Source organism: Entelurus aequoreus, linkage group LG24 (assembly GCF_033978785.1).
Source record: "Entelurus aequoreus isolate RoL-2023_Sb linkage group LG24, RoL_Eaeq_v1.1, whole genome shotgun sequence".
Classification (NCBI taxonomy): Eukaryota; Metazoa; Chordata; class Actinopteri; order Syngnathiformes; family Syngnathidae; genus Entelurus; species Entelurus aequoreus.
The window spans coordinates 30616017-30641195 of NC_084754.1; the positions used below are offsets into that span (position 1 = coordinate 30616017).

Sequence of the window (25179 nt, forward strand, 5' to 3'; positions counted from 1 at the left end):
AGGAATTCTGGATAATTCTGGATTTTTTTTTTTTAACTTGGAAAAAGGGTCGTTTGGATTTCCAGGATGGTGGGATGTGTTGAAGGTGCAATGGTTGAAACATGTGGAAATGGTGGAAGTTTGACAAATGGCCAATTCATTTTAAATGGGAAAAATGTCCCGGAAAACCGAGAATTCTGGGAAATATGTGATTTTTTTTTTTGGTATTTGTCAAGGGAAAGCCTGCGATTCCGGAATAGGCTGAACAGTTTGAAGTTAGAACGGTTTCAATCGGATGAAAAACGTGGAAAGTAGAGTTAGCCAAAATCTGGAGAAGAAGAAAAATCAATCAATCAATCATCAATCAATGTTTATTTATATAGCCCTAAATCACAAGTGTCTCAAAGGGCTGCACAAGCCACAACGACATCCTCGGTACAGAGCCCACATAAGGGCAAGGAAAAACTCACCCCAGTGGGACGTCGATGCCGCATATGTGGGTAACCCCACCCCACCCCCCCCCCCCCCCCCCGACCCATCTTGTCCAAAGTGTTAGAAATGCCAAGCAAAGCAGCTTCAGGATGAGGATCCAGATTTACTTTAAGTACATGAGAATACCTGCTGCAGCTTTTCTGCAGGAGAGACCGAAAGCAATGGATGTCGAGTGGATCTGACATAATATTGTGAAAGCCCAGTCCATAGTGGGGCCTGCAGGGAGACCATCCCGAGCGGAGACGGGTGAGCAGCGCAGAGATGTCCCCAACCGATGCACAGGCGAGCGGTCCACCCCGGGTCCCGACTCTGAACAGCCAGCACTTCATCCATGGCCACCGGACCTGTGTAACTCCCCCTCCACAAGGGAGAGGGGGGCAGAGGAGAAAAGAAAAGAAACGGAAGATCAACTGGTCTAAAAGGGGGTCTATTTAAAGGCTAGAGTATACAAATTAGTTTTAAGATGGGACTTAAATGTTTCTACTGAGGTAGCATCTCTAACTTTTACCGGGAGGGCATTCCAGAGTACTGGAGCCCGAATAGAAAACGCTCTATAGCCCGCAGACTTTTTTTTGGCTCTGGGAATCACTAAACTATAACTAGAAGAAGTTGAAGTTGAATAATAAATAGATGAATTTCGGTGTAGAAACCCATATGTGTGAATGCTTTGGAGCATTCACAAAATAAGAATATCCGTATACCGTTCACAATTTACCATGAATTGATTAACGTGGACCCCGACTTAAACAAGTTGAAAAACGTATTCGGGTGTTACCATTTAGTGGTCAATTGTACGGAATATGTACTGTACTGTGCAATCTACTAATAAAAGTTTCAATCAATCAATCAAACCATACACAAGGAAAGAGGAGTACATCTGTGGATTTGGGATCGATTGCTTTGGCCTGAAAAAGCTCTCGTTTGACAAGCGGGGTTGTTTATCCAGCACTTCCGCTATGATGGGAGTACATGGCTTGGCGCCTTTAGCGACATTTATTCCCCTCGTTGTTTTTATTTTGGGGCATTAATCCATCGTACGTTTGACGTACACATGGACTGCACTTCTTTGCCGATTCTAAACTCGTTCTCTGAGTCTTTTTTTTTTTAGATAAATTAGCATGTATGCTAGCTTAAAAAAGTGCGAGCTAGCAACCGACCGTCTTCCATCGAGGAATTCCATCCATCCTTTAATTTCCTACGGCTTGTCCCTTCTGGGGTCGCGGGGGGGTGCTGGAGTCTATCTCAGCTGCATTCGGACGGAAGGCGGGGTAAACCCTGGACAAGTCGCCATCTCATCCAGGTTCCATCCATCCATTTTCTACCGCTTGTCCCTTTTGGGGTGGCGGGGGGTGCTGGCGTCTATCTCAGCTGCATTCGGGCGGAAGGCGGGGTACACCTTGGACAAGTCGCCATCTTATCCAGGTTATTTTCATCAATACGTTTTATCGTGTGCAACATGGCTGACAGAAGCGAGAAAAAAACCCCGAGGAGGAGTTTGTCTTTGTCCAAAAACAAGAAGAAAAGTGGTGTAAACACGACTCCCATCACGTCTTTCTTTAGCAACCCGCATCCTCCTAAACTGCCCTGTCCGCTGTGTGGTCAAATAGTTCCCAGATCTGCTATCAATGAGCACATCGATTTGCAATGCAAGAACTTTGAGAGAGGAGATAGCAGTGCATCACCAGCAAGTAATATCGTGGTGTCACCCACAAGCAAACCGTCTGAGTCGGAGTTGATTCCAGATGAGGTAGAGTCCAAAACAAGCCCGTATTTCAAAGCAAGAAGCTCTCCCAATGTGTCCGGGGAGAAGTGCGACAAGACTGTAGTTGGAACTTTAGATCTTGGACGTTTGTCATCCAAGTTATCAAGAAAATTCACAAAGAGAAATGAAATAACGCATCCTGATCAGAGCCGAGAGTCTGTGGATTATGCAAGCAACTCGCAGAAAGAAAATTCAGAAAGCACCATTGACCTGACAACAAGTGCTCAGACATGCACGACGACGACAGAAGGTTTCGAGAAAGCAACAAAACTATCTCCTATTCATTTGCATCCCTCATCTTCCACACTGTCTAAGAGAAAATCCCCCGACAGTCAGAAGATACCTAGTTTGAGGAAGAAACCCAAACATGAAGCATCCAGTTGGACTCGAACATTGTTTGGTAAAAATGCAGCACAGACAACCGAAGAGCCATCTGCACCTGATTGTAACCTCCTTTCCGACTCAGACCAATCCTCCTCTCACGTTGTCAGGGATTTACAAGCAATCTCCGGGGCTGAGAAAAACAATAACAACCAGACAGTTGACACCTCGCCCACACAAAGACTGCCATACTACCTACGCAACTTCCAAACTGTCCTGCAGGCCGTGCTGCAGAACGAAGATGACAGCCGCCTGTTCAACCAGGAGGACATGACACTGGTTCAAGCCTTTGAGAAGCTATCAGGTATGCCGGAATGTTACTAATATATTGTAACGTCAATTATCGCAACAGCTCAAACACCCGTGCATTTCAGAAAGCATTGTATTACAGTATATCTTAAGAGACAACAGTATCGAAAACAAATGTGTATATGTGTTAGAGTAGTCAGTGTACAACTTGTGTATTTACTATATCCTCTGAAAATTACTCCACATACACTACCGTTCAAAAGTTTGGGGTCACCCAAACAATTTTGTGGAATAGCCTTCATTTCTAAAAACAAGAATAGACTGTCGAGTTTCAGATGAAAGTTCTCTTTTTCTGGCCATTTTGAGCGTTTAATTGACCCCACAAATGTGATGCTCCAGAAACTCAATCTGCTCAAAGGAAGGTCCGTTTTGTAGCTTCTGTAACGAGCTAAACTGTTTTCAGATGTGTGAACATGATTGCACAAGGGTTTTCTAATCATCAATTAGCCTTCTGAGCCAATGAGCAAACACATTGTACCATTAGAACACTGGAGTGATAGTTGCTGGAAATGGGCCTCTATACACCTATGTAGATAGTGCACCAAAAACCAGACATTTGCAGCTAGAATAGTCATTTACCACATTAGCAATGTATAGAGTGTATTTCTTTAAAGTAAAGACTAGTTTAAAGTTATCTTCATTGAAAAGTACAGTGCTTTTCCTTAAAAAATAAGGACATTTCAATGTGACCCCAAACTTTTGAACGGTAGTGTAAATGGCAACACAATAAGCTGCATGAGTGCTGTTGGCACTAAGGAGCTGGACTGACATTTTGAAGCAGTGTGATCAAGTATGTCTGCTGGCCTGAATTTTAATTGAATACCTGACCTGTGGCACATCCTCTAGCGTAAGTTGGAAGAGCGCAAGGTCTCTAACATCATCCAGTGGTGTCATCATGTACTAAACCCAAAACTAGTGAAGTTGGCACGTTGTGTAAATCATAAATAAAAACAGAATACAATGATTTGCTCATCCTTTTCAACTTATATTCAATTGAATATCAATCAATCAATGTTTATTTATATAGCCCTAAATCACAAGTGTCTCACTGCTAAGACAAGATACTTAATGTTTGAACTGGAAAACGTTGTTATTTTTTGCAAATATTAGCTCATTTGGAATTTGATGCCTGCAACATGCTTCAAAATAGCTGGCACAAATGGCAAAAAAGACTGAGAAAGTTGAGGAATGCTCATCAAACACTTATTTGGAACATCCCACAGGTAAACAGGCTAATTGGGAACAGGCGGGTGCCATGTTTGGGAATAAAAGCAGCTTCTGTCATTCACAAACAAGGATGGGGCGAGGGTCACCACTTTGTGAACAAATGCGTGAGCAAGTTGTTGAAACAGTTTAAGAACAACATTTCTTAACGAGCTATTGGAAAGAATTTAGGGATTTCACCATCTACGGTCCGTAATATCATCGAAGCCACATGTTACAACAGCATGGCTTCATAGTAAAAGAGTGTGGGTACTAGACTGGCCTGCCTGTAATCCAGACCTGTCTCCCATTGAAAATTTGTGGTGCAATATGAAGCCTAAAATGCCACAACAGAGAACCCGGACTGTTGAACAACTTAAGCTTTACATCAAGCAAGAATGGGAAAGAATTCCACCTGAAAAGCTTCAAAAATTGCTCTCCTCAGTTCCCAAACGTTTACTGAGTGTTGTTAAAAGGAAAGGCCATGTAACACAGTGGTAAAAATGCCCCTGTTCCAACTTTTTTGCAATGTGTTGGTGCCATTAAATTCTAAGTTAATGATTATTTGCAAAAACAAAATAAAGTTTCTCAGTTCGAACATTAAATATCTTGTCTTTGCAGTCTATTCAATTGAATATACATTGAAAAGGATTTGAAAATCATTGTATTCTGTTTTTATTTACGAATTACACAACGCGCTAACTTCACTGGTTTTGTAGGTGTAGAAGAGGATTCCGGTAAGATGTACTGGTGGATTCCCTGTCCAAGAGGATTTAGGCAGTGCTAGACAATATTGATGCTTGTTATGGGTGGGAAAATATATTGATAAGGCAATATGTTGCAATACTTTTTCTAACGATATAAATATAACAATTTTTAAATATGTTAGTGCTGTCAAATTAGAAAAAAATTAATCAGCTTAATCACACTTTTGCATTTGGATTGTTCATGATAAATCACAGGTTATTACTCGCTTGCATCGCTTTCAAATTAACTTAAAAAAAGACCCCAATATTTGAACACAAATGAAATTACATTGCCATAATGTCATACAGGAAAATGTTTAAATAATAGTATGTCATGTATTTGCTTAAACTTCCTAAAATGTTAAGCTAAAGTCCAGGGTGTATTTTGAAGCGAAATTTGCCAACAAGCACCACTGTCAGAATTTCTTCCATCATCTTTGCATAAGTGTATGCATTGACCTGATCACTGACCTTTTAAATACCTGCGCCTCTTTCCACAATTCAAGTAAAGAAGCCTGTGTTGTCATAACAAATTGTGTGATTATTCTGCGTGTATACATGATTATTGCTATGTTTTTTGTGATTAATCACATGAGGTAACTCTTTATTTTTTACAACCCTAAATATACAACCCTTGGAAAAAAATATGGAATCACCAGACTTTGAAGATTTTCATTCAGTTGTTTAAAAACAGACGTCGGACATGAGACAAAACTGTAGTAATTTTAAATGTCGCCTTTCTGGCTTTCGGAAACATTAAAATAAATCAAGAAAATAAAGTGGGGTAGTTAGTAAAAGTTTTGATTTTAGATCTAGCAGAGTGAAAACATTTTGGAATCACTATTCTGAGTAATATTTAAGGATCACCCTAACTGTAAATTGTCATTATCAAAGATGTATCCGATTAAATCAGTTTTCTCTCCTTTTGACACAATTGGTGAAGTTCAGCTAAATTTGTTGGTTTTCTGACATGGACTTTTCAACCAACATATTTAGCTCAACTGCACCAATTTTGTCAAAAGGAGTGGTCAAAAACTCAACCAGAAGCTTGCCAAAAGCTTGTGGTTGGCTACCAAAAGCGCCTTATTGCAGTGAAACTTGCCAAGGGACATGTAACCAAATATTAACATTGCTGTATGTATACTTTTGACCCAGCAGATTTGGTCACATTTTCAGTAGACCCATAATAAATTCATTAAAAAAAACAAAAAACTTAATGAATGTTTTTTGTGACCAACAAGTATGTGCCCCAATCACTCTATCACAAAAAAATAAGAGTTGTAGAAATTATTGGAAACTCAAGACAGCCATGACATTATGTTCTTTACAAGTGTATGTACAATTTTGACCACGACTGTATATATGTTTTTTTGTTTTTTTTTAAAGTAATGTTATGGGGCGATTGGAACTCAAGTACGACTTCCGCAACTCTTTTTTGCAAAGTGTCGCTGTGCAGCTACACTGCTGTGTGGCTTAGTGGTGAGCAAGGCAGTACAAGAAGTGGGCAGTTAAGAAGTAGAGGGCTTTTTGTTACATTAACAGGCAAGAAACTGGATCCACTTTCTGTGCAATTGCAGTTAATGGAAATTGATAATTTTAATTACATTGTTTTCTGACCCAGTTTGTTCAGTTAATTATTACTGTCATCTAGTGTAGTAAACATTATACAACTTTGTTGCATTTTGGATTCATCGGTAAACTATGTAGAATATTGCAATGCTGTCTCTTATCGTGACTTAAGTATCGTGATACGTATTGTGAAGTCATTGCCAATACCCAACCCTGGTGCTCACACTGTACAGTTACAATGTGAACATATTCACTGTGAGGTGATTTACTTGTGTTGTCAGACTTATACAATTATGGCAGTGTATTTTCAGTGGATTGTAAATATTTACAATTTTGCACGCTGTACAGGTACTACTTTAAAAGTGGTGATTGGATGAAATGTCCCGAGGCTTCGAGGCGTGTGTCGATTAATTGAGGGGGCGTTTATATCGAGGTTTGCTTCATGTAGGGGAGGAGTCGGAAGTGATGACCTGTAATGTCCTCTCTGCCAGGCCGTACCACGTGACTTCTTCGAGACGTGGTTCCGATTTTGCCGGGAGATTCGACAACACATAAACCGCCCAAGCTCCATTAAAAATGTGGGCTTTTGAGAGCTGCAGTCACTTTGAAATCTGGATAGAGAGTAAAAAGTTTTTCAAAACCCCATTAGAATGAAAGATTAACAGCGCATTATAATACATTTAAAAGCAAACTTAATCCAAGTTGTTTAGTGTTCTGTCAACCATATGTAAATGGAGACTTTCACCCAGGTCTCAAAAATCCTCTGTTAGAGTATTGTTCTATGGCCGCTTTTACCTTTTTTGCCACATGATGTGAGTTCGATTCTTGGCAACATCAGTTGCCGAATGTGCTTATCACTCCAAACATTAAGTTTAATAATGACTAGCAAAACCATTTGGTCAAACATTTATTGTAATTCATCGTCATTTCCAAAGACTGTAACGGGCGCAAACATTTAATGCATCACACATAATGGTTTGTAATTATACATTTGGCCAGCAGGTGGTTTCTTGTGCCAAAGCACACGTGACGTTTCAAGAAATTCTCCAACCAATTGGCTGAAGTGGTTCAAGGCTTCATCTGACCATAGAAATTAAACTTGTATATACGTTAAGACTTAATATATATACACACAAGTTTAATTTCTATCGTATTGTTACTTTAGAAGACATAATACAGTGAAGTGTGAGGGGTGTCTTCAATTTTGTGACATGTATTTTTTCATCCCCCTTTACAGTCATGGGACAGAAGTTGTATGTGAGATTGTTTCAACGAAAATTGAAGTGGCTTCAAGTGGATAAACTGGATTATGGAGAAATATGCAGTAACTTGGAGCCTGTTGCTCATGAGCTGGTGCAAGGTGGTCTTCTACAGTCAGGTAATTGTTGTTATGGCTCATAGTATGATCACAATATAAATATACAGATAGAAACGGGAAAAATTATTTTGAGATTAACTATAACAAAGTTGTAGTCCATCTCTCAGGTCCAACATCAATTTATCACCCAGAAAATATATCATGCCACACACTTGTTCTCACATTTTGAAGAAAAGGACCTTCACGAAGTAGCAGAAGCTCTGGAACTCTTGCCGGCCCCCGAGCTTAAATCTCTGGCCAAGATATTTCATCTGGGCAATTGTGGCACTCAAAAACAACAGCTAGTGGAGGGGCTTCTCCGCCTGAGCAAGCAGAAGTCGCTGTTTTCTCTGAGCCAGGCTCAAAACAACATTGGTGCCATCATCTTGAAAAGGTGAGCTAATGAACACCGTTTTGCAATGCAATAGTAATAATGTTCTTTTTCCTCTCAAAGGGCAAAGCAGCTTGCGGGTTCCTGCGTGCGCCTGTGTCGTGGTCCTCGGGCCGTTTTTTCTCGAATCCTTCTACTCTTCTCTCTGACGGACACTATGGATGAGGAGGAGATGGCAGCAGGTGGACAAAGCCAGCTTTATACCATCTTGCTTGTCAATTCAGGGCGTCTGGCTTTCCCAGAGTACACGGTGCAGCGCACTGCAAAAGTGTTTCGAGACAGAGACGACCTGATCAGGTGACTTCTAGTGACCCTAGAATTTTTTTTCAAGTAGTTTAGCAGCAATTGTTAAGCTCGTGGCTGTGTAAATCTTTGTCAGATATGAAGCATCCATGCGGACCTTACAGGAGGTCATCCTGGCTATGCAGTCAGGTCATTGGGAAGAGGCATTGGACCTTTATACTGCTGCCAAGAATGACTGGCAGCACCTGAAGGAGAGTCTTGAGCTCAGGTTAGACAGCATTGTTTCAATCATCTGCCAAAATATATCTTTAACTATTGCAATTGACACAATACTATCATGGTTCATAAACTTTCTGATCAATGATTTTTATATGACTTTTCTATAACCTTTTTCTGAATTTTCATGACCAAAATAACTTATTTAATCTCATTGGGCTGGAATAGGCTCCAGCCCCCCACAACTCTAAGAGGAACAAGCGGTAAAAAATGCATGGATGGATGGATGGGACTACTGAAAACTAATTATCATACCAGTAATACTACATTGTTATGTACATGCTATTGTTTTTGTAATGTTTATTGGGCTATATCTAGGACCTTGAATACTTATGGTACATTCCAGTTTTCTGGGAAGTTGAAATTTCAACTTGAACTCACACCATGACCCGAGTTGGCTTCAAAGATGGCTGCTCTTGCTGAACAATAACAGAAGCTTCTGTAGTATTCTTTTTTTTTCTCCTCATGGCTAATTTCTTTTGCACTAAATCAGACAGCCATATACAATGTATTGATGACTGTTAATATATGGTAATGGTACTGTAGTGTAAATCATTTCATTTCTTTTATATGTTCTACATCGCTAGCAATACCGTCTGTGTTTCCTCTTCATCCACTGTGTTTGAAAGTTGCAGAAGGAGAGCATATTTGTCCAGAAGTTGTTTATACTGTATTCAGATAAGGCCAGCGGATGAATAGATTGATTTCTGATCTCGTAACTGGAATGCTCCTAACTCGGCTGTGATGTCATTCCCAGCTCCGACTTCAAACTTCCAAGGTTAATGGAACGCACCATACTTTTTGTGCAATCTCATGTGTTTCATGAGTGCTGCTATGAAAATAAAGTTCCTTGAATCTGTGAAATTAGGTTTCCCCAAAATATATGGTGCCACTTTCAAACAAAAAAAAACCCCCAGACAGGCATGCTAAATACATCTCCTCATATTTCAGTTCTTACACATTTAGCCTTTGCTTCTGCTCCACCCCACAGCCTCACATATAAATCCATATGGTGGTCAAATGGTGGTTTAGGCTTTTTTACATATGCCGTTTGTTGGAACACTAATGACAGTAAGAGTCTTTTTGGGTGCAAGGTCAAAAGCAGACATAAGCACACTTGTTCTCGCCACAGGTACATTTTGCTGCAATCTGGCTGTCAGGGAACATTGCAAAGTAAAGGCGATCACAATCCCTATTGATTGTGTTTGGATTAATGAAACTTTAGATATGTCTCCTTGACTTTTCCTAAATTTCTGCAAAAATATTATATTCCAGGTAATTTCCAAGTTTTTCATGGCCATAAGAACAACCCATGTATCAGTTACACTTAACCAACATGCAGTTAGAACTTGCTATGGAGAAAAAATGCAAATAATGGACACACCACAAAAAAACTAAATTTTTATCATTTGATCAACGCCCACTCAATGCCTCTCACAGTTATTCGAGGAACTTTATTGTCATACCAGCCAGCACACGAGTACGAAATTTAGTACCCAAGGTCCCAGATTTATCCTAATGAACACTACAAGAACGATAGTATGTACGTTACATACAGTAGCAATTTAAATAGAATAAATATGGATATTGAGTAAGTTATAAGTAGCATAGGTTAATCGGAGTAGATTATAAATATAAAACAATAAAATAGAGTACATTGTGATCGTGTAGTGCAAATTTTGAATTAAGTTTTACTCATTAAGGAATATATACAATATCATACATGCCAACCTTGAGACCTCCGATATTGGGAGGCGGGGGGGGGGGGGGGGGGGCGTGGTTAAGAGGAGAGTATATTTACAGCTAGAATTCACCAACTCAAGTATTTCATATATATATGTATATATATATACATATATGTATGAAATACTTGACTTTCAGTGAATTCTAGCTATATATATATTTATTTTATTTTACATATAAATAAAATAAATACTTGAATTTTAGTGTTCTAGGGGCTATCCAGTAGATGGCAGCATTGTCCTGTTTAACTTCTCCGTTCATGTCTGAGTATATCATTTCGGCCCCCGTGTTCAATGGAGAAGTCTGTTTTACAAAATGTACAGGCAACATACATACCCCTACCCCTTCGAACTGTCCTGGATGAACTGAAATTCTTGTTTTCATTCGTTTTGGAACTTGCAAGCGTATTTCTTCATCTTGCTCGTCGACGGCGTTGCCATGTCTGTAACTTCCTCGTTCTTCTGCTTCGTCTCCTTGTTGTGTGCGCAGTTGTGCACTCTACTCTCTAAAAACCGTAGATGTTAAGACGTCATTGGGCAGGCAAGCTGTTTATATTGTGGAAAAGCGGACGTGAGAACAGGCTGTCCCCACTCAGGTCCGCATTGAGCTGGAGGGGGCGTGGCCTCCAGCTCCGGCTGAATACCGGGAGTTTGTCGGGAGAAAATTTCTGCCGGGAGGTTATCGGGAGAGGCGCTGAATACCGGGAGTCTCCCGCTAAAAACGGGAGGGTTGGCAAGTATGCAATATTATACTCAGAAAATGTGCAGTTACACATCCTCACGTCTTATCAAAAAATCTTGTGAGACAGCTCCCGCTGCTGGATTCTTTTTCCCTTGTGGATAGTGCCATCAAACCACTTTCGTATTTTTTCACAATGTCCTATTTCTATTTTGTCTCCATTTATACCCTCATTATTTACTTTTTACAATTTTGTACACTGCTGCTGGAATTAAAATTTTCCTGAGGGAACTCTCCTGAAGGAATCAATAAAGTACTATCTATTGTCCTACTGGGCAAAACCTACTTTTTCACCTCTTTTTGTGTATTTGGGATCCCTATAAGTCCCGAAAATTTTAACTCAAACCATGGAGGAATGGCGCAGATATTTATAAAACAATCTTGCCTCCTTCCAAACTTTCTCCAAATGAGCTGTTTGGAATTTGCGACTATAATAACATTTTGCCTTGGTTACGACAGCGGATACCTCCATATATACCATACCATACCAACTTTATTTATAAAGTGGTAGAGCTCTGCACGAGTCTGCCATTGTTATTCAGTTGTTCAAAGTTGTAGTCAATAAGTTGCTTCTTTTTCTCTGTCCTCGTGTTGTTGGGAAGACTCGTTCATACATGCACATGCATGCTAAAATCCTCTGCCGTTGCCATTTCTAAAAAAAAAGTACAGTAAAGTTCTAACTTATATCTGTCAGTATACTCGATATGGAAGCTCTAAAAACTACAATTTGGCAGAGTGGGTGGAGACACAGTCGAAAGGGGAGTACTTGGGCACGTAAAAAAGACCGCCCGCAAAACGGCACATTCTAAAAAGACAGTCAAGTCAGAAAGCGCCTTGAAGGTGGTCTGTGAAACAATCTATGCAAAATTTCGATCAAAGCACCACCATTACGGTACATGTTATGAATACCACAAGTAAGTGTTTTAAATGTAAAATTAAAAAAATCATAATATGACCCCTTTAAGTTACCATGAAAACAACTAAAAGCAGAAAATAAGAAATCCACAAATGTAGTTTACTGTAATCATATCTAATACCAGAGCTGAACAAAGACAATAATGTCCAATGGTCATATTTGACATACAGGTTGTAGTTTACAGTGGTGTAGGAATGCACTGCATCATACTAAGAGCTGTTTGTAATATTTTAAAACCAAAATATCAGAAACACTTATGATGCAGTAAACTCCTACATAAAATGAAATACAATAAATAATAAAGGGTTACCTCTACAAACAGTGCCAATCAAAACAAAGCATTTCTGTCTGTGTAAAGGATTATTTACCTTATTGTGCTGTGTACCAGTCACCAGGAGGAGCTGCCAGTGTTTCTGCGCAGCTTCACAGCAGGATGGGCCTACACTCGCATATTATCAAGAGGAGTTGAGATCTTACAGAGGCTACGCCGTTATGAGGTTTGCTCATCTGATCTTTATTTGGAATAATTCAAAAACATATATTAGGACTGTTTTTTGACATTACAGGAGGCAGTCAGTGAGCTGCAGTCGTTACTGCTGCAAGATGTTTACTGTCCTGACAGTCGAGGGCGCTGGTGGGACAGACTAGCACTGAACCTTCAGCAGCACCTCAAAAACCCCGAACAAGTCAGTGCCTGTAACTGCTGCTCCATTATTGTCTTCTCAACATGCTCACTGTAAGCTCTCTGTGTGACAATGCTCAGTCGAAGATGTGCTCTCTGATGCTCTGCAGGCTATCTGTGCAATGAGAGATGGCTTGTCTGACCCACTCGTGCGAACTGGACATAAGCTGTCTCTCCACCAGAGAGCTGTCAGGATGAGAGAATCACCCAGCTTTAAGAAGTACCGTCTACAGCTTAGAGATCTCCCTACTCTGGATGTCCAGGATGTTAAACATGTGGGTTTTATATTTCTATGCAAAGCTGAAGTCAATTCATATCTCTTTTTCAACTTCAGACTTTTGTCTGCAGGTGACCATTCGAGGTCAGCTGTTTCCCCATGAAGGGGGCATGGGCAAATCTCGCTTTCTGGTACCATCCAATGAGGATGATTGCTCTGATGCCACTGTAATTTGCTCTGTGGAAGACTTGTCTTTAGCGCATTACCGCCAGCAAGGTTTTGACCAAGGTGAGAGACTCCAAAAGCAGCAGAACTAATCGGATTAAGCCTTCCAAAATGTGAAATTTCCCACTTTCGGACAATATGGCATTGCTCAGTACAAGTAACACCCCTAAAATAGGGCTAAGGTATCTGAGGAATATGCTTGCTCACAGCAAAAATTATATTGGTCAGTCAGAGTTCAAAAAACACACTTTCTCTTAGGGAATAGTGAAAATAGAAATAATTTTTTCCATCATCAAACTGTTTTATTGATAAAAGCCGTACGTTTTATGGAACATGTATTGTGCTTTTCATTTGTCACAAAAATTTAACAACTGTTATTATTAAGACTTAAATATTAAATAAACGTATATAAAGTATTTCTGATTCTGATAAAAGTCCGCTTACAGCGGAGCCAATGGGAGCTCCACTATTCTGCCATTAAAATACAATAAATAACCATTCAAAAATCACCAACAATACATAATTCACATTTTGTGACTTTAATATTAACCAAGTATTAATGTTATGGTTATTATAAGCGCTAAAGAAGACAAACTATTTATAGCGGCGGCGTGATCACTTCTGTGTGTGCCTATGTTTACATGATCGCATGGTCTGCTGTTTCCTCGCTTCCCTGCTCGCTGTAAGTTTATTTTAGATCATATATCATGCCTTTCACCTGAAAAGTAGATGGCAGAGGATATAATCCAACAATGTGGGACACTTTGTCAGCCATTTAGGACCTGGAACTGGCGAGAACGACATGCAAAGTGCAAAATTTGGCTGATAATGATTGGTGGTCGCTCAATCGGTACATCCTTGATTTTACAGATATTTTTGGTTAAAGTCCAAATTGTACTTTGAAGTCTTCACAGATCTTGAGTTTTGATATTATTCCACTGTACTTGAGGGGTGAAGATCAAAAGTCACTGGGGCACGTTTTACTTACAATTTTAAACAAATTATCCTAAAAACAAATCAGTGCTGAATGATTGCCTGGATTTCACTGCAAATTTCTGGGAATGTCAATGGTCATGTGATCATTACCGCCACGCAAGTGATCACCTCATCAAACTGTTCAATGCTCTACAGAGCTACTAGCTCTATAGTTCAATATGTCTGTGGTCTAGACTTATATAAGTTTTGCCTTCTGTTATCTGTATTGGAAATGAAGTTTTGGACTGTCGTGGCATATCGGAAATTGAAAGGCAATATCGAGCATTTCTAATTATGAAAACATGACAGATGACAATGGCGTAATGTTAAAGTGATAGGCATTGCAAATGTGCCTCAAACATCTAACTGACGTTACCTATTGTGACGCATGTACAACATTTTTGTTGGTTGCGTCTTTTTTTGCACACACTCAGGCTCCCAAAGCCAAATCTACTTTTGGTTGCTAAGAGTAATACTGTAAACATTAGTTTATCTCTTTTAATTGGTCCTTGTAAATGAATTTCAGCGAAGTAGGAATTATAGATTATAAATTGAATATTTTTTTATAGATGGAGCATAAATAATTGGTTTACATCTTTCAAAATATGTTTTTTAACATTAAACCTCCCAGGTCCTGGTGTCCACATATGTGGACATCACATGTTTTGGTTGTGGAGAGTACAAAACAATTTTTTTCTCTACAGGACCCTGGTTTCCATTTACAAGGATATTATACTGCCAATTAGTGGTGCAGAAATTGTATATCACATCACATGTTAGATTCAAGATGGCTGAAAACACATCCAAAAGTTCAGATGGCAACTTTTAACTTTTTTTGTTTTTATACTTATTGGGTTCCCATAGAGCCCAAATAGCCAAGATTAAAAAATGCTTGCCATACAAAAGTGTGGGTCTTCTACAACAGCCCTCTCAACATGAAATAACATCCACATAGTCAGCTTTACAAGCTGCAAACCTCGAAGCGTGACGTGGCGAGGGACGACTGTATTACAATACTCACGAGGCTGCAGTCAGCCCTATAACCCCTAGTGTGTTACATCAATAATATTAAAAAAAGAAATGGGACCACAAACAAAATCTTGTTTAGACCGTGTTTCAAGAGCAGTCAGATTTAGAGGTTGGACTGTATTTAAATGGTAAAGGACGTGTACCAATGTTTTTTGCAGTTGCCTGCCATTTTAAATTGTGATTTTGTTTTTGAGTTAATTAAACATTTTTGGGTAATAACTGAAAATAATTTCTCATTATAACAGGGATCCACGGAGAGGGTTCGACATTCTCAACACTGTTTGCCCTCCTGTTGTGGGACATCATTTTTATGGACGGTATATCCGATGTTTTCAGAAATCCTTACCAGGTAAAACATTCCCAAAAAGCTATGGATTTTGGAGAATGCATGGACATTTCTACATGTGTATCTTCCCTCTCTGTCCCAGACGTGCCCACTGGACCTCTACACTGACTGCTTTTATGAGAACCGAAAAGAGGCAGTCGAATCACGTGTGCAGCTACTTAAGGAAGCTTCTGTGGAAACTTTGCACACTATTTTGGAGGATGTCTGGACCTCCCAGAAGGGTAAAGTGTGTGCATGTGTCAACTGGGAGCGCTTCACCTCTCTAAGTCAAGCGCAGGTACTTGGCTCTCATGCAAATTGTGTTGTATTTTGTATTGTTGTAAGTATTTCTGTGTATGATAATTGACGCTCTTCATTTGCAGTCTCTTGTGTCATGTATGGGCGGAGCCTTCTTAGCAGGAGTGATAGCACGGATGGCAAAAGACCTCAGGCATTGTCGTGGAGGTCTGCCTGACCTCGTCGTATGGAACTCATCCACTTACAAGGTGAAATCTGCTTGCTATGCTGTGCAATGTAATGTTATAGTGCATTTGTAAAGACTTGTTTTGACATGGTTTAGCTGGTGGAGGTGAAAGGGCCCAGTGACCGTCTTTCCCAGAAGCAACAGATCTGGCTGGATGAGCTGCAAAAACTGGGCGCAGATGTAGAGGTGTGTCATGTGGTGGCCACTGGAGCCAGAGGATCTCGTCTCAAATGAATAAATACAATTCTGTTTATCTGGACTGAATGTTAAGTATGCCTGCTTCTCTCAGCTGTGGGGGATAAATTGCAGAGTGAAATTGGAGTCTAATTTGTTACCCTGTGCCATTATTTATCTGGGAAACCACTGCCTCCAACAAAAAGGATCATCATCACTCAGAAGAAGCCAGGATCGCAAATAGCTTTCAACAAAAGATATTAAGAGCTCACACAAAGACCTTTACTGATGACAAACAACAGATGTAATTACATTTTAGTATATTTAATACTCAGCTCAATAAAATGTATCATCACTCTAACATGGAATGTATCGGCCCCTGAATTGTGAAACATACATTACACCGAACAGCCAATTCATCATGGCACTTGCACAAATTTAATACAATCATTATGAAATTCTTTTTTTGTACTGAGAATGCTGACCTTACAAAACAAATAAAGATTAGTTTTGATTAACCCTGTCAGAGAGGTTTTCATTTGTTATTGCAGGAGTGGTGTAAACTGCAAATAGGAAATATTTATGAATATGGAGGAGTGGCTAGCATTGATGTTGGGAGATTTGGGTGTCCATCTCTGTCGGTTTACTGCGGCTTCCTCCCACATGCCAAAAACATGCATGTTAGGCAATGTGACTGTTGACAAACATTTATGCAACACCTTCTACAGTACGTACAATCGTCCCTTGCCACGTCGTGCTTCAAATTACAATCAATGAAAAATTCCTAGTTTGTGAACTCGTTCTCAAACAATGGCAATTAAAAAAAACTATTCTGATTCTGAAATATTGTGGCTTCAACACATAGTTGATTTTTTTCTTTAAAAAAAAAAAAGAAGCATTATCTCTAACAATGCTGGCCTAAATTAAAGAAGAACTGCACTTTTTGGGGGAAATGTTGCCTATTATTCACAATCCTTATGTAACACAGGAACACATGTTTTTCTTTTTTTATGCATTCTAAATAGTAAATAAATGCGATCAAAATTCTGCTTACAATGGAGCCTGTGGGAGCCGTTCTATTCTGCCTATAAAGCCCTAAAAAAACATCCAAACACCTCTATTAGGGTTGTATATACATTATGTAAGTAATGTAGTAACAGGCACATATTTAATAACATTTAATATTTACGTATTTTGATAATTTTAAGCATATGCGGCACATTATTTTATAAAAATGCATCACAACGTTCGCTTTTTTTTTCAACTACATCACTGATTAAAACTCACTGCAGACTTAATGAGAGCCTACAAACATAATAAAACATCGCTTACTGTACAAAGTCTGCTGTCATTAGGATGCCGACTAACAGAATCTTGTTATATTCCCATTCAGATGAAAAATGATTTATAATCCTCACGAAGAAAACGGGGGGTGGAACCAAGCGTTCATTTCAGGGTTTAAATTGGCTGTCAAAGTGTAACAACATGTCGGATTACATCCTCATCCTTTTACTATCCAGGTGAGAGGCATGATTTATGATCTACAATTAACTTCCCTGAGCAGGGAAAGTAGCGACAATTCATAGGGAAAAAGTTCAAAGCCCCATCTGATTGGAATAATCTCTCCGGTTCTTAAAAAGTCCATTACTTCTTATTTTATCTGTAAATCTAATGTATTTTCCAACCTGCAAACAAGTTGTTCTTTCTGATTTGAAGTTGTTTATGTTGCTCCTGATATTGTATTTTAATTGATTACAATGGTTTGTTATGCAAGTGTTTGTGAGCGGGTGTGATGCTAAGTGCTGTAAAAATGGTAGAGCCGTGTGTTTATTGGTTTATGTTTGATTGTGTTTTGTTGTAATGTATGTTTTATGTTTTTCTGTATTTGTGTTATGACCCCCTTGAAAACAAGATGCTGCATCTCAAAGGGCTATCCTGAATAAATGTGATAAATTCAATTGAAACAGGGGCAGCACGGTGGTACAGGAGTTAGTACGTGTGCTTCACAATACAAAGGTCCTGGGTTTGATCCTGGGCTCGGGATCTTTCTGTGTGGAGTTTGCATGTTCTCCCCATGACTCCCCATGACATGGTTCTCCGGGTTCCTCCCACCTCCAAAGACATGCACCTGGGGATAGGTTGATTGGCAACACTAAATTGGCCCTAGTGTGTGAAGGTGAGTGTGCATGTTGTCTGTCTATCTGTGTTGGCCCTGTGATGAGTTGATGACCTGTCCAGGTGTGTACCCCGCCTTGTGCCGTGTGCAGCTGGGATAGGCTCCAGCACCTCCCGCGACTCCGTAAGGGACAAGCGGTAGAAAATGGATGGATGGATGGAATTGAAACAGTTAACCACTCAATGTCAACATAGGCAAACAAGCTAGTTTGTGTTAGCACTTATAATAACAATATCTCTAGTACTTGGTTGATAGTCAAGTCACAAAATGTAAATGGAGTATATTGTAGCCGCTTTTTAGATGTTTTTTTTATCTGGGTTTTATGGGCGGATTAGAGGACCTCCCGTTGGCTCCATTGTAAGCTGACTTTTGTTTACTTTTATTCACGAGTCGGAATGCATTAAAAAATACATCCGTCATGTCCATGAATTGATTAACGTGGACCCCAACTTAAACAAGTTGAAAACTTATTCGGGTGTTACCATTTAGTGGTCAATTGTACGGAATATGTACTGTACTGTGCAATCTACTAATAAAAGTTTCAATCAATCAATCAATCAGTCTTTCACAATGATTGTGAACGATAGGCGAAATTCCCCCCCCCTAAAAGTGCAATTCCCCTTTAAGCATTTTCATGCATAAAAATAGCTACAGGAGTATTGGCAACTAGAGGAGACTAAACCAATCAGAGTGTGCTGTTTAGTATTGCGGCCATTAATTGACTGGCCTCTGGCAACATTTCTATATTGGATTAAAAGCGTGTAAAGGTGACCAAATGGTGTTATCTCATGTCTAGTGGGCTCTCATAATACTAAAAGGTGTATTTAGAAGGTTGTAAACAGTTCTTTATACTCTTGCTATATTGTATTCAATTAATGATTCATGTCTGGTACCGTTTGACCGCGATAAATGAGGAACAACTAAATGCTGAGTGGAATTTACTTTGTATCCAGACCTTAACATTTAGGTGCCCTGTGACTGGGGTAGGCTCCAGCAGCTCATCCTTATAAGGACATATGGCAGGGGTGTCAAACTCATTTTAGATCGGGGGACACACAGAGAAAAATCTACTCCCAAGTGGGCCAGACTGGTAAAATCACGGCACGATAACTTAAAAATAAAGACAACTTCAGATTGTGTTCTTTGTTTAAAAATAGAACAAAAACATCATAAATCATAATGTTGTTTTGTTTTACACTTACATGTTGCGTGCGGTATTTATTATTTCTGAATAAATGATGTGATAATGTTCATCAGTCAACTCACTGGTGTTCATTTTCAATCTATCAAGATAAAAAGATCATATCAAAATGAAATTACAGTATGTTATTTATGTAGTTTTATCATTTTCCTCGACTAATGTACTAACATCATGTGGTTTATTTTGTATAGCATCATCTACAAAGATATAAAGAATCGCGATTGCGACATCCAGTGGGCACATTTCGAACAGCTGTTTCTTTCATTCCAAAATTTCAGGTTAATTTTTATACTTAGCAAACTCATCCCGCAGGCCGGATAAAACCTGATCCGGCCCCCGGGCCGAACGTTTGACACGCCTGATATATGGTATTGAAAAGGAGGGCTAAAGATGGAAGATGGGGATGGCCACAGGGACATTGTGCAATAATAACATGACTTTCTGCCTTTGTATCATACATATAATATTGCCTCATGCATAATTATTATTCCAAATATCTGTTATCGAATTACTTATGCGTGCTATGCTGTTACTGCCCTGCCTGATATGGTGGTGCTGCTGTCTAGCAGTGGTGTGCCGTCAGGGCCAGCAAGGCCTTCTCTGCTGGCCTAACATAACCAGAAATCATGATCATATCCATCCATCCATCCATCTTCTTCCGCTTATCCGAGGTCGGGTCGCGGGGGAAGCAGCCTAAGCAGGGAAACCCAGACTTCCCTCTCCCCAGCCACTTCGTCCAGCTCTTCCCGGGGGATCCCGAGGCGTTCCCAGGCCAGCCGGGAGACATAGTCTTCCCAACGTGTCCTGGGTCTTCCCCGTGGCCTCCTACCGGTCGGACGTGCCCTAAACACCTCCCTAGGGAGACGTTCGGGTGGCATCCTGACCAGATGCCCGAACCACCTCATCTGGCTCCTCTCGATGTGGAGGAGCAGTGGCTTTACTTTGAGCTCCCCCCGGATGGCAGAGCTTCTCACCCTATCTCTAAGGGAGACCCCCGCCACCCGGCGGAGGAAACTCATTTCGGCCGCTTGTACCCGTGATCTTGTCCTTTCGGTCATAACCCAAAGCTCATGACCATAGGTGAGGATGGGAACGTAGACCGACTGGTAAATTGAGAGCTTTGCCTTCCGGCTCAGCTCCTTCTTCACCACAGCGGATCGATACAGCGTCCGCATTACTGAAGACGCCGCACCGATTCGCCTGTCGATCTCACGATCCACTCTTCCCTCACTCGTGAACAAGACTCCGAGGTACTTGAACTCCTCCACTTGGGGCAGGGTCTCCTCCGCAACCCGGAGATGGCACTCCACCCTTTTCCGGGCGAGAACCATGGACTCGGACTTGGAGGTGCTGATTCTCATCCCAGTCGCTTCACACTCAGCTGCGAACCGATCCAGTGAGAGCTGAAGATCCTGGCCAGATGAAGCCATCAGGACCACATCATCTGCAAAAAGCAGAGACCTAATCCTGCAGCCACCAAACCAGATCCCCTCAACGCCTTGACTGTGCCTAGAAATTCTGTCCATAAAAATTATGAACAGCCTTGGCGGAGTCCAACCCTCACTGGAAACGTGTCCGACTTACTGCCGGCAATGCGGACCAAACTCTGGCACCGATCATACAGGGAGCGGACCGCCACAATCAGACAGTCCGATACTCCATACTCTCTGAGCACTCCCCACAGGACTTCCCAAAGGGACACGGTCGAATGCCTTCTCCAAGTCCACAAAACACATGTAGCCTGGTTGGGCAAACTCCCATGCACCCTCAAGGACCCTGCCGAGAGTATAGAGCTGGTCCACAGTTCCACGACCAGGACGAAAACCACACTGTTCCTCCTGAATCCGAGGTTCGACTATCCGGCGTAGCCTCCTCTCCAGCACACCTGAATAGACCTTACCGGGAAGGCTGAGGAGTGTGATCCCACAATAGTTAGAACACACCCTCCGGTTCCCCTTCTTAAAGAGAGGAACCACCACCCCGGTCTGCCAATCCAGAGGTACCGCCCCCAATGTCCACGCGATGCTGCAGAGTCTTGTCAACCAAGACAGCCCCACAGCATCCAGAGCCTTAAGGAACTCCGGGCGGATCTCATCCACCCCCGGGGCCTTGCCACCGAGGAGCTTTTAACTACCTCAGCAACCTCAGCCCCAGAAATAGGAGAGTCCACCACAGATTCCCCAGGCACTGCTTCCTCATAGGAAGGCGTGTTGGTGGGATTGAGGAGGTCTTCGAAGTATTCCCTCCACCGATCCACAACATCCGCAGTCGAGGTCAGCAGAACACCATCCTTACCATACACGGTGTTGATAGTGCACTGCTTCCCCTTCCTGAGGCGGCGGATGGTGGTCCAGAATCGCTTCGAAGCCGTCCGGAAGTCGTTTTCCATGGCTTCCCCGAACTCCTCCCATGTCCGAGTTTTTGCCTCCGCGACCGACGAAGCCGCACACCGCTTGGCCTGTCGGTACCTGTCCGCTTCCTCAGGAGTCCTATGAGCCAAAAGAACCCGATAGGACTTCTTCTTCAGCTTGACGGCATCCCTCACCGCCTGTGTCCACCAACGGGTTCTAGGATTACGACAGGCACCAACTACCTTGCGGCAACAGCTCCAATCAGCCGCCTCGACAATAGAGGCGCGGAACATGGTCCATTCGGACTCAATGTCCAGCACCTCCCTCGTGACATGTTCAAAGTTCTTCCGGAGGTGGGAATTGAAACTCTCTCTGACAGGAGACTCTGCCAGACGTTCCCAGCAAACCCTCACAATGCGTTTGGGCCTGCCAGGTCTGTCCGGCATCCTCCCCCACCATCGCAGCCAACTCACCACCAGGTGGTGATCGGTAGAAAGCTCCGCCCCTCTCTTCACCCGAGTGTCCAAAACATTAGGCCGCAAATCCGACGACACAACTACAAAGTCGATCATGGAATTGCGGCCTAGGGTGTCCTGGTGCCAAGTGCACATATGGACACCCTTATGTTTGAACATGGTGTTCGTTATGGACAATCTGTGACGGGCACAAAAGTCTAATAACAAAACACCGCTCAGGTTCAGATCCGGGCAGCCATTCTTCCCAATCACGCCTCTCCAGGTTTCACTGTCGCTGCCAACATGAGCGTTGAAGTCCCCCAGTAGAACGAGGGAATGACCCGGGGGAGCACTCTCAAGTACTCCCTCGAGTGAATCCAAAAAAGGGTGGGTACTCTGAGCTGCGGTTTGGCGCGTAAGCGCAAACCACAGTCAGGACCCGTTCCTCCACCCGAAGGCGGAGGGAAGCTACCCTCTCGTCCACCGGGTTGAACTCCAACATGCAGGCTCTCAGCCGGGGGGGCAACAAGAATTGCCACCCCAGCCCGTCGCCTCTCACTGCCGGCAACGCCAGAGTGGAAGAGAGTCCAGTCCCTCTCGAGAGAACTGGTTCCAGAGCCCTTGCTGTGCGTCGAAGTGAGTCCGACTATGTCTAGCCGGAACTTCTCCACCTCGCGCACTAGCTCAGGCTCCTTCCCCCCCAGCGAGGTGTCGTTCCACGTCCCAAGAGCTAGCTTCTGTAGCCGAGGATCGGACCGCCTAGTGCCCTGCCTTCGGCTGCCACCCAGCTCACATCGCACCCGACCTCTATGACCCCTGCTATGGGTGGTGAGCCCATTGGAGGGGGGACCCACGTTGCCTCTTCGGGCTGTGCCCGGCCGGGCCCCATGGGGACAGGCCCAGCCACAAGGCGCTCGCCATCGTGCCCCACCTCCGGGCCTGGCTCCAGAGGGGGGCCCCGGTGACCCGCGTCCGGGCGAGGGAAATCTGGGTACATAGTTTTTATTTTTCATTGAGGTCTTAATGATTATAATTAAAGAGAAAAATATTTTTTAATTTACTTTCCCTGAATATCTAAAAGTATTCATATTCTCTTCATGTCATATTATGCTCCTTCCAGCGCTGTTGTTTTTAGGTTATAGAGTTTTTATCCAATCAGAATTCAGCTAGTTTATGTTGCCATGCTGTACCAAATCTGCCCGGGGCCTTGAGAATCAACAATGCGTCCGTGTACTGTAAGTGAACGGGGACATACAGTGATAGACAATTGCAATAGCCAATCAGATCACGCGTTGTTGTCAGTAAGGCCTTCTAGATGGCCTAAGGTAGATATATATTGTGATGTTAAGTGAATGTGAGTGTGAATGTTGTCTGTCTATCTGTGTTGGCCCTGTGATGAGGTGGCGACTTGTCCAGGGTGTACCCCGCCTTCCGCCCGAATGCAGCTGAGATAGGCTTCAGCACCCCCCGCGACCCTGAAAGGGACAAGCGGTAGAAAATGGATGGATGGATGGATGAGCCAGGTCACATAAGAACTCTATTATCCAGCATGCCACAGTAGTGAAGAGCATGCAGTAGTAGCCCCGTTTAGGTTGTTGAATGTAGCCATGCCGGCAGCAGGATGTTTTTGATGAGCACGCTGTGGAGTAAACTTTAAGAAGTCAGCCAACACGCCTCGTCTGCATCTTTTATGATTAGACAAGACAACACATATATTTGCAAGGAAATTTTCAAGAAGGATATTTAAAGAGAAACTACAACTCGTGAGATGAGGCTGTCCCGGCGATGAAATGTGAGTTCAGATATTTTATTTCTTTATTTTTTCACGTTTAGAATGTTTTTTGCAATTTTAATTTTGACAGTATGACATAAGATATGTGTAATTTTAACATGTTTTAAAATGCTAGATCCACTCGATGTCCATTGCACCGGTCGTCAGGGGGGGATCTGTGGTCCCCTCCAAGGTTTCTCATTGTCATCCCATTGGGTTGAGTTTTTTTCTTGCCCTGATGTGGGATCTGAGCAGAGGATGTCGTTGTGGCTTGTGCAGCCCTTTGAGACAATCGTGATTTAGGGCTATATAAGTAAACATTGATTGATTGTTTGAATTGCTGATGCGGGTTTATTGATTTTTAAATGCGCCAGTAAATAACTCGTTTTGTACAATGCCCAGTAGTGCGTAAATGTGTTTCTGTATCTGTATCTGTATCTGTATCTGTATGTTACTTACTCAGTGGCTTAGTGGTTAGAGTGTCCGCCCTGAGATTGGTAGGTTGTGAGCAGAGGTAACGCGCTACATTTACTCCGTTACATCTACTTGAGTAACTTTTGGGATACATTGTAATTCTAAGAGTAGTTTTAATGCAACATACTTTTACTTTTACTTGAGTATATTTATAGAGAAGAAACGCTACTTTTACTCCGCTCCATTTATCTACATTCAGCTCGCTACTCGCTACTGATTTTTATCGATGTGTTAATGCACGCTTTGTTTGTTTTGGTTTATCAGACAGACCTTCAAAGGAGGATCTATGGCATGCCTGCGTTTCACCAATCAAATACAGTCACTGGTGACGTTTGACTCCGTTTCACCAATCAAACAGAGCCAGGCGGTCACGTGATTAACTGCACATAAAGTTTCAGCGGCAAACAACAACATGAACTCAACGTCAAATTTGAGGAAGCACATCGCGGTAAGTAACGTTAGTAGATATTTTGGCTGTCACCGTAGGCTGATGTTAGCTTGCCTGCTATGAATCACTGTCAAATGTACATCGTGT

General features: G+C 41.9%; 1 protein-coding gene across 2 annotated transcripts; it reads left to right on the forward strand.

Moving 5' to 3' along the window:
* The first annotated feature begins 1375 nt into the window (after positions 1 to 1375).
* fan1 (FANCD2 and FANCI associated nuclease 1) lies at positions 1376 to 16735 on the forward strand. 2 transcript variants are annotated; one of them, XM_062035329.1, is made up of 14 exons: positions 1376 to 2918; positions 7679 to 7819; positions 7991 to 8192; positions 8253 to 8486; positions 8569 to 8700; positions 11047 to 11187; positions 12494 to 12602; positions 12672 to 12791; positions 12898 to 13062; positions 13136 to 13292; positions 15479 to 15582; positions 15662 to 15856; positions 15942 to 16064; positions 16139 to 16735. In XM_062035329.1, exons 1-14 carry the CDS (start codon positions 1928 to 1930, stop codon positions 16274 to 16276), a joined length of 2952 nt encoding a protein of 983 aa, XP_061891313.1. In that variant the 5' UTR covers positions 1376 to 1927; the 3' UTR covers positions 16277 to 16735. The 2 variants fall into 2 exon arrangements, with proteins under 2 accessions (XP_061891313.1, XP_061891314.1); XM_062035330.1 differs by lacking the exon at positions 11047 to 11187 and having other exon boundaries at positions 1377 to 2918.
* Positions 16736 to 25179: the final 8444 nt, after the last annotated feature.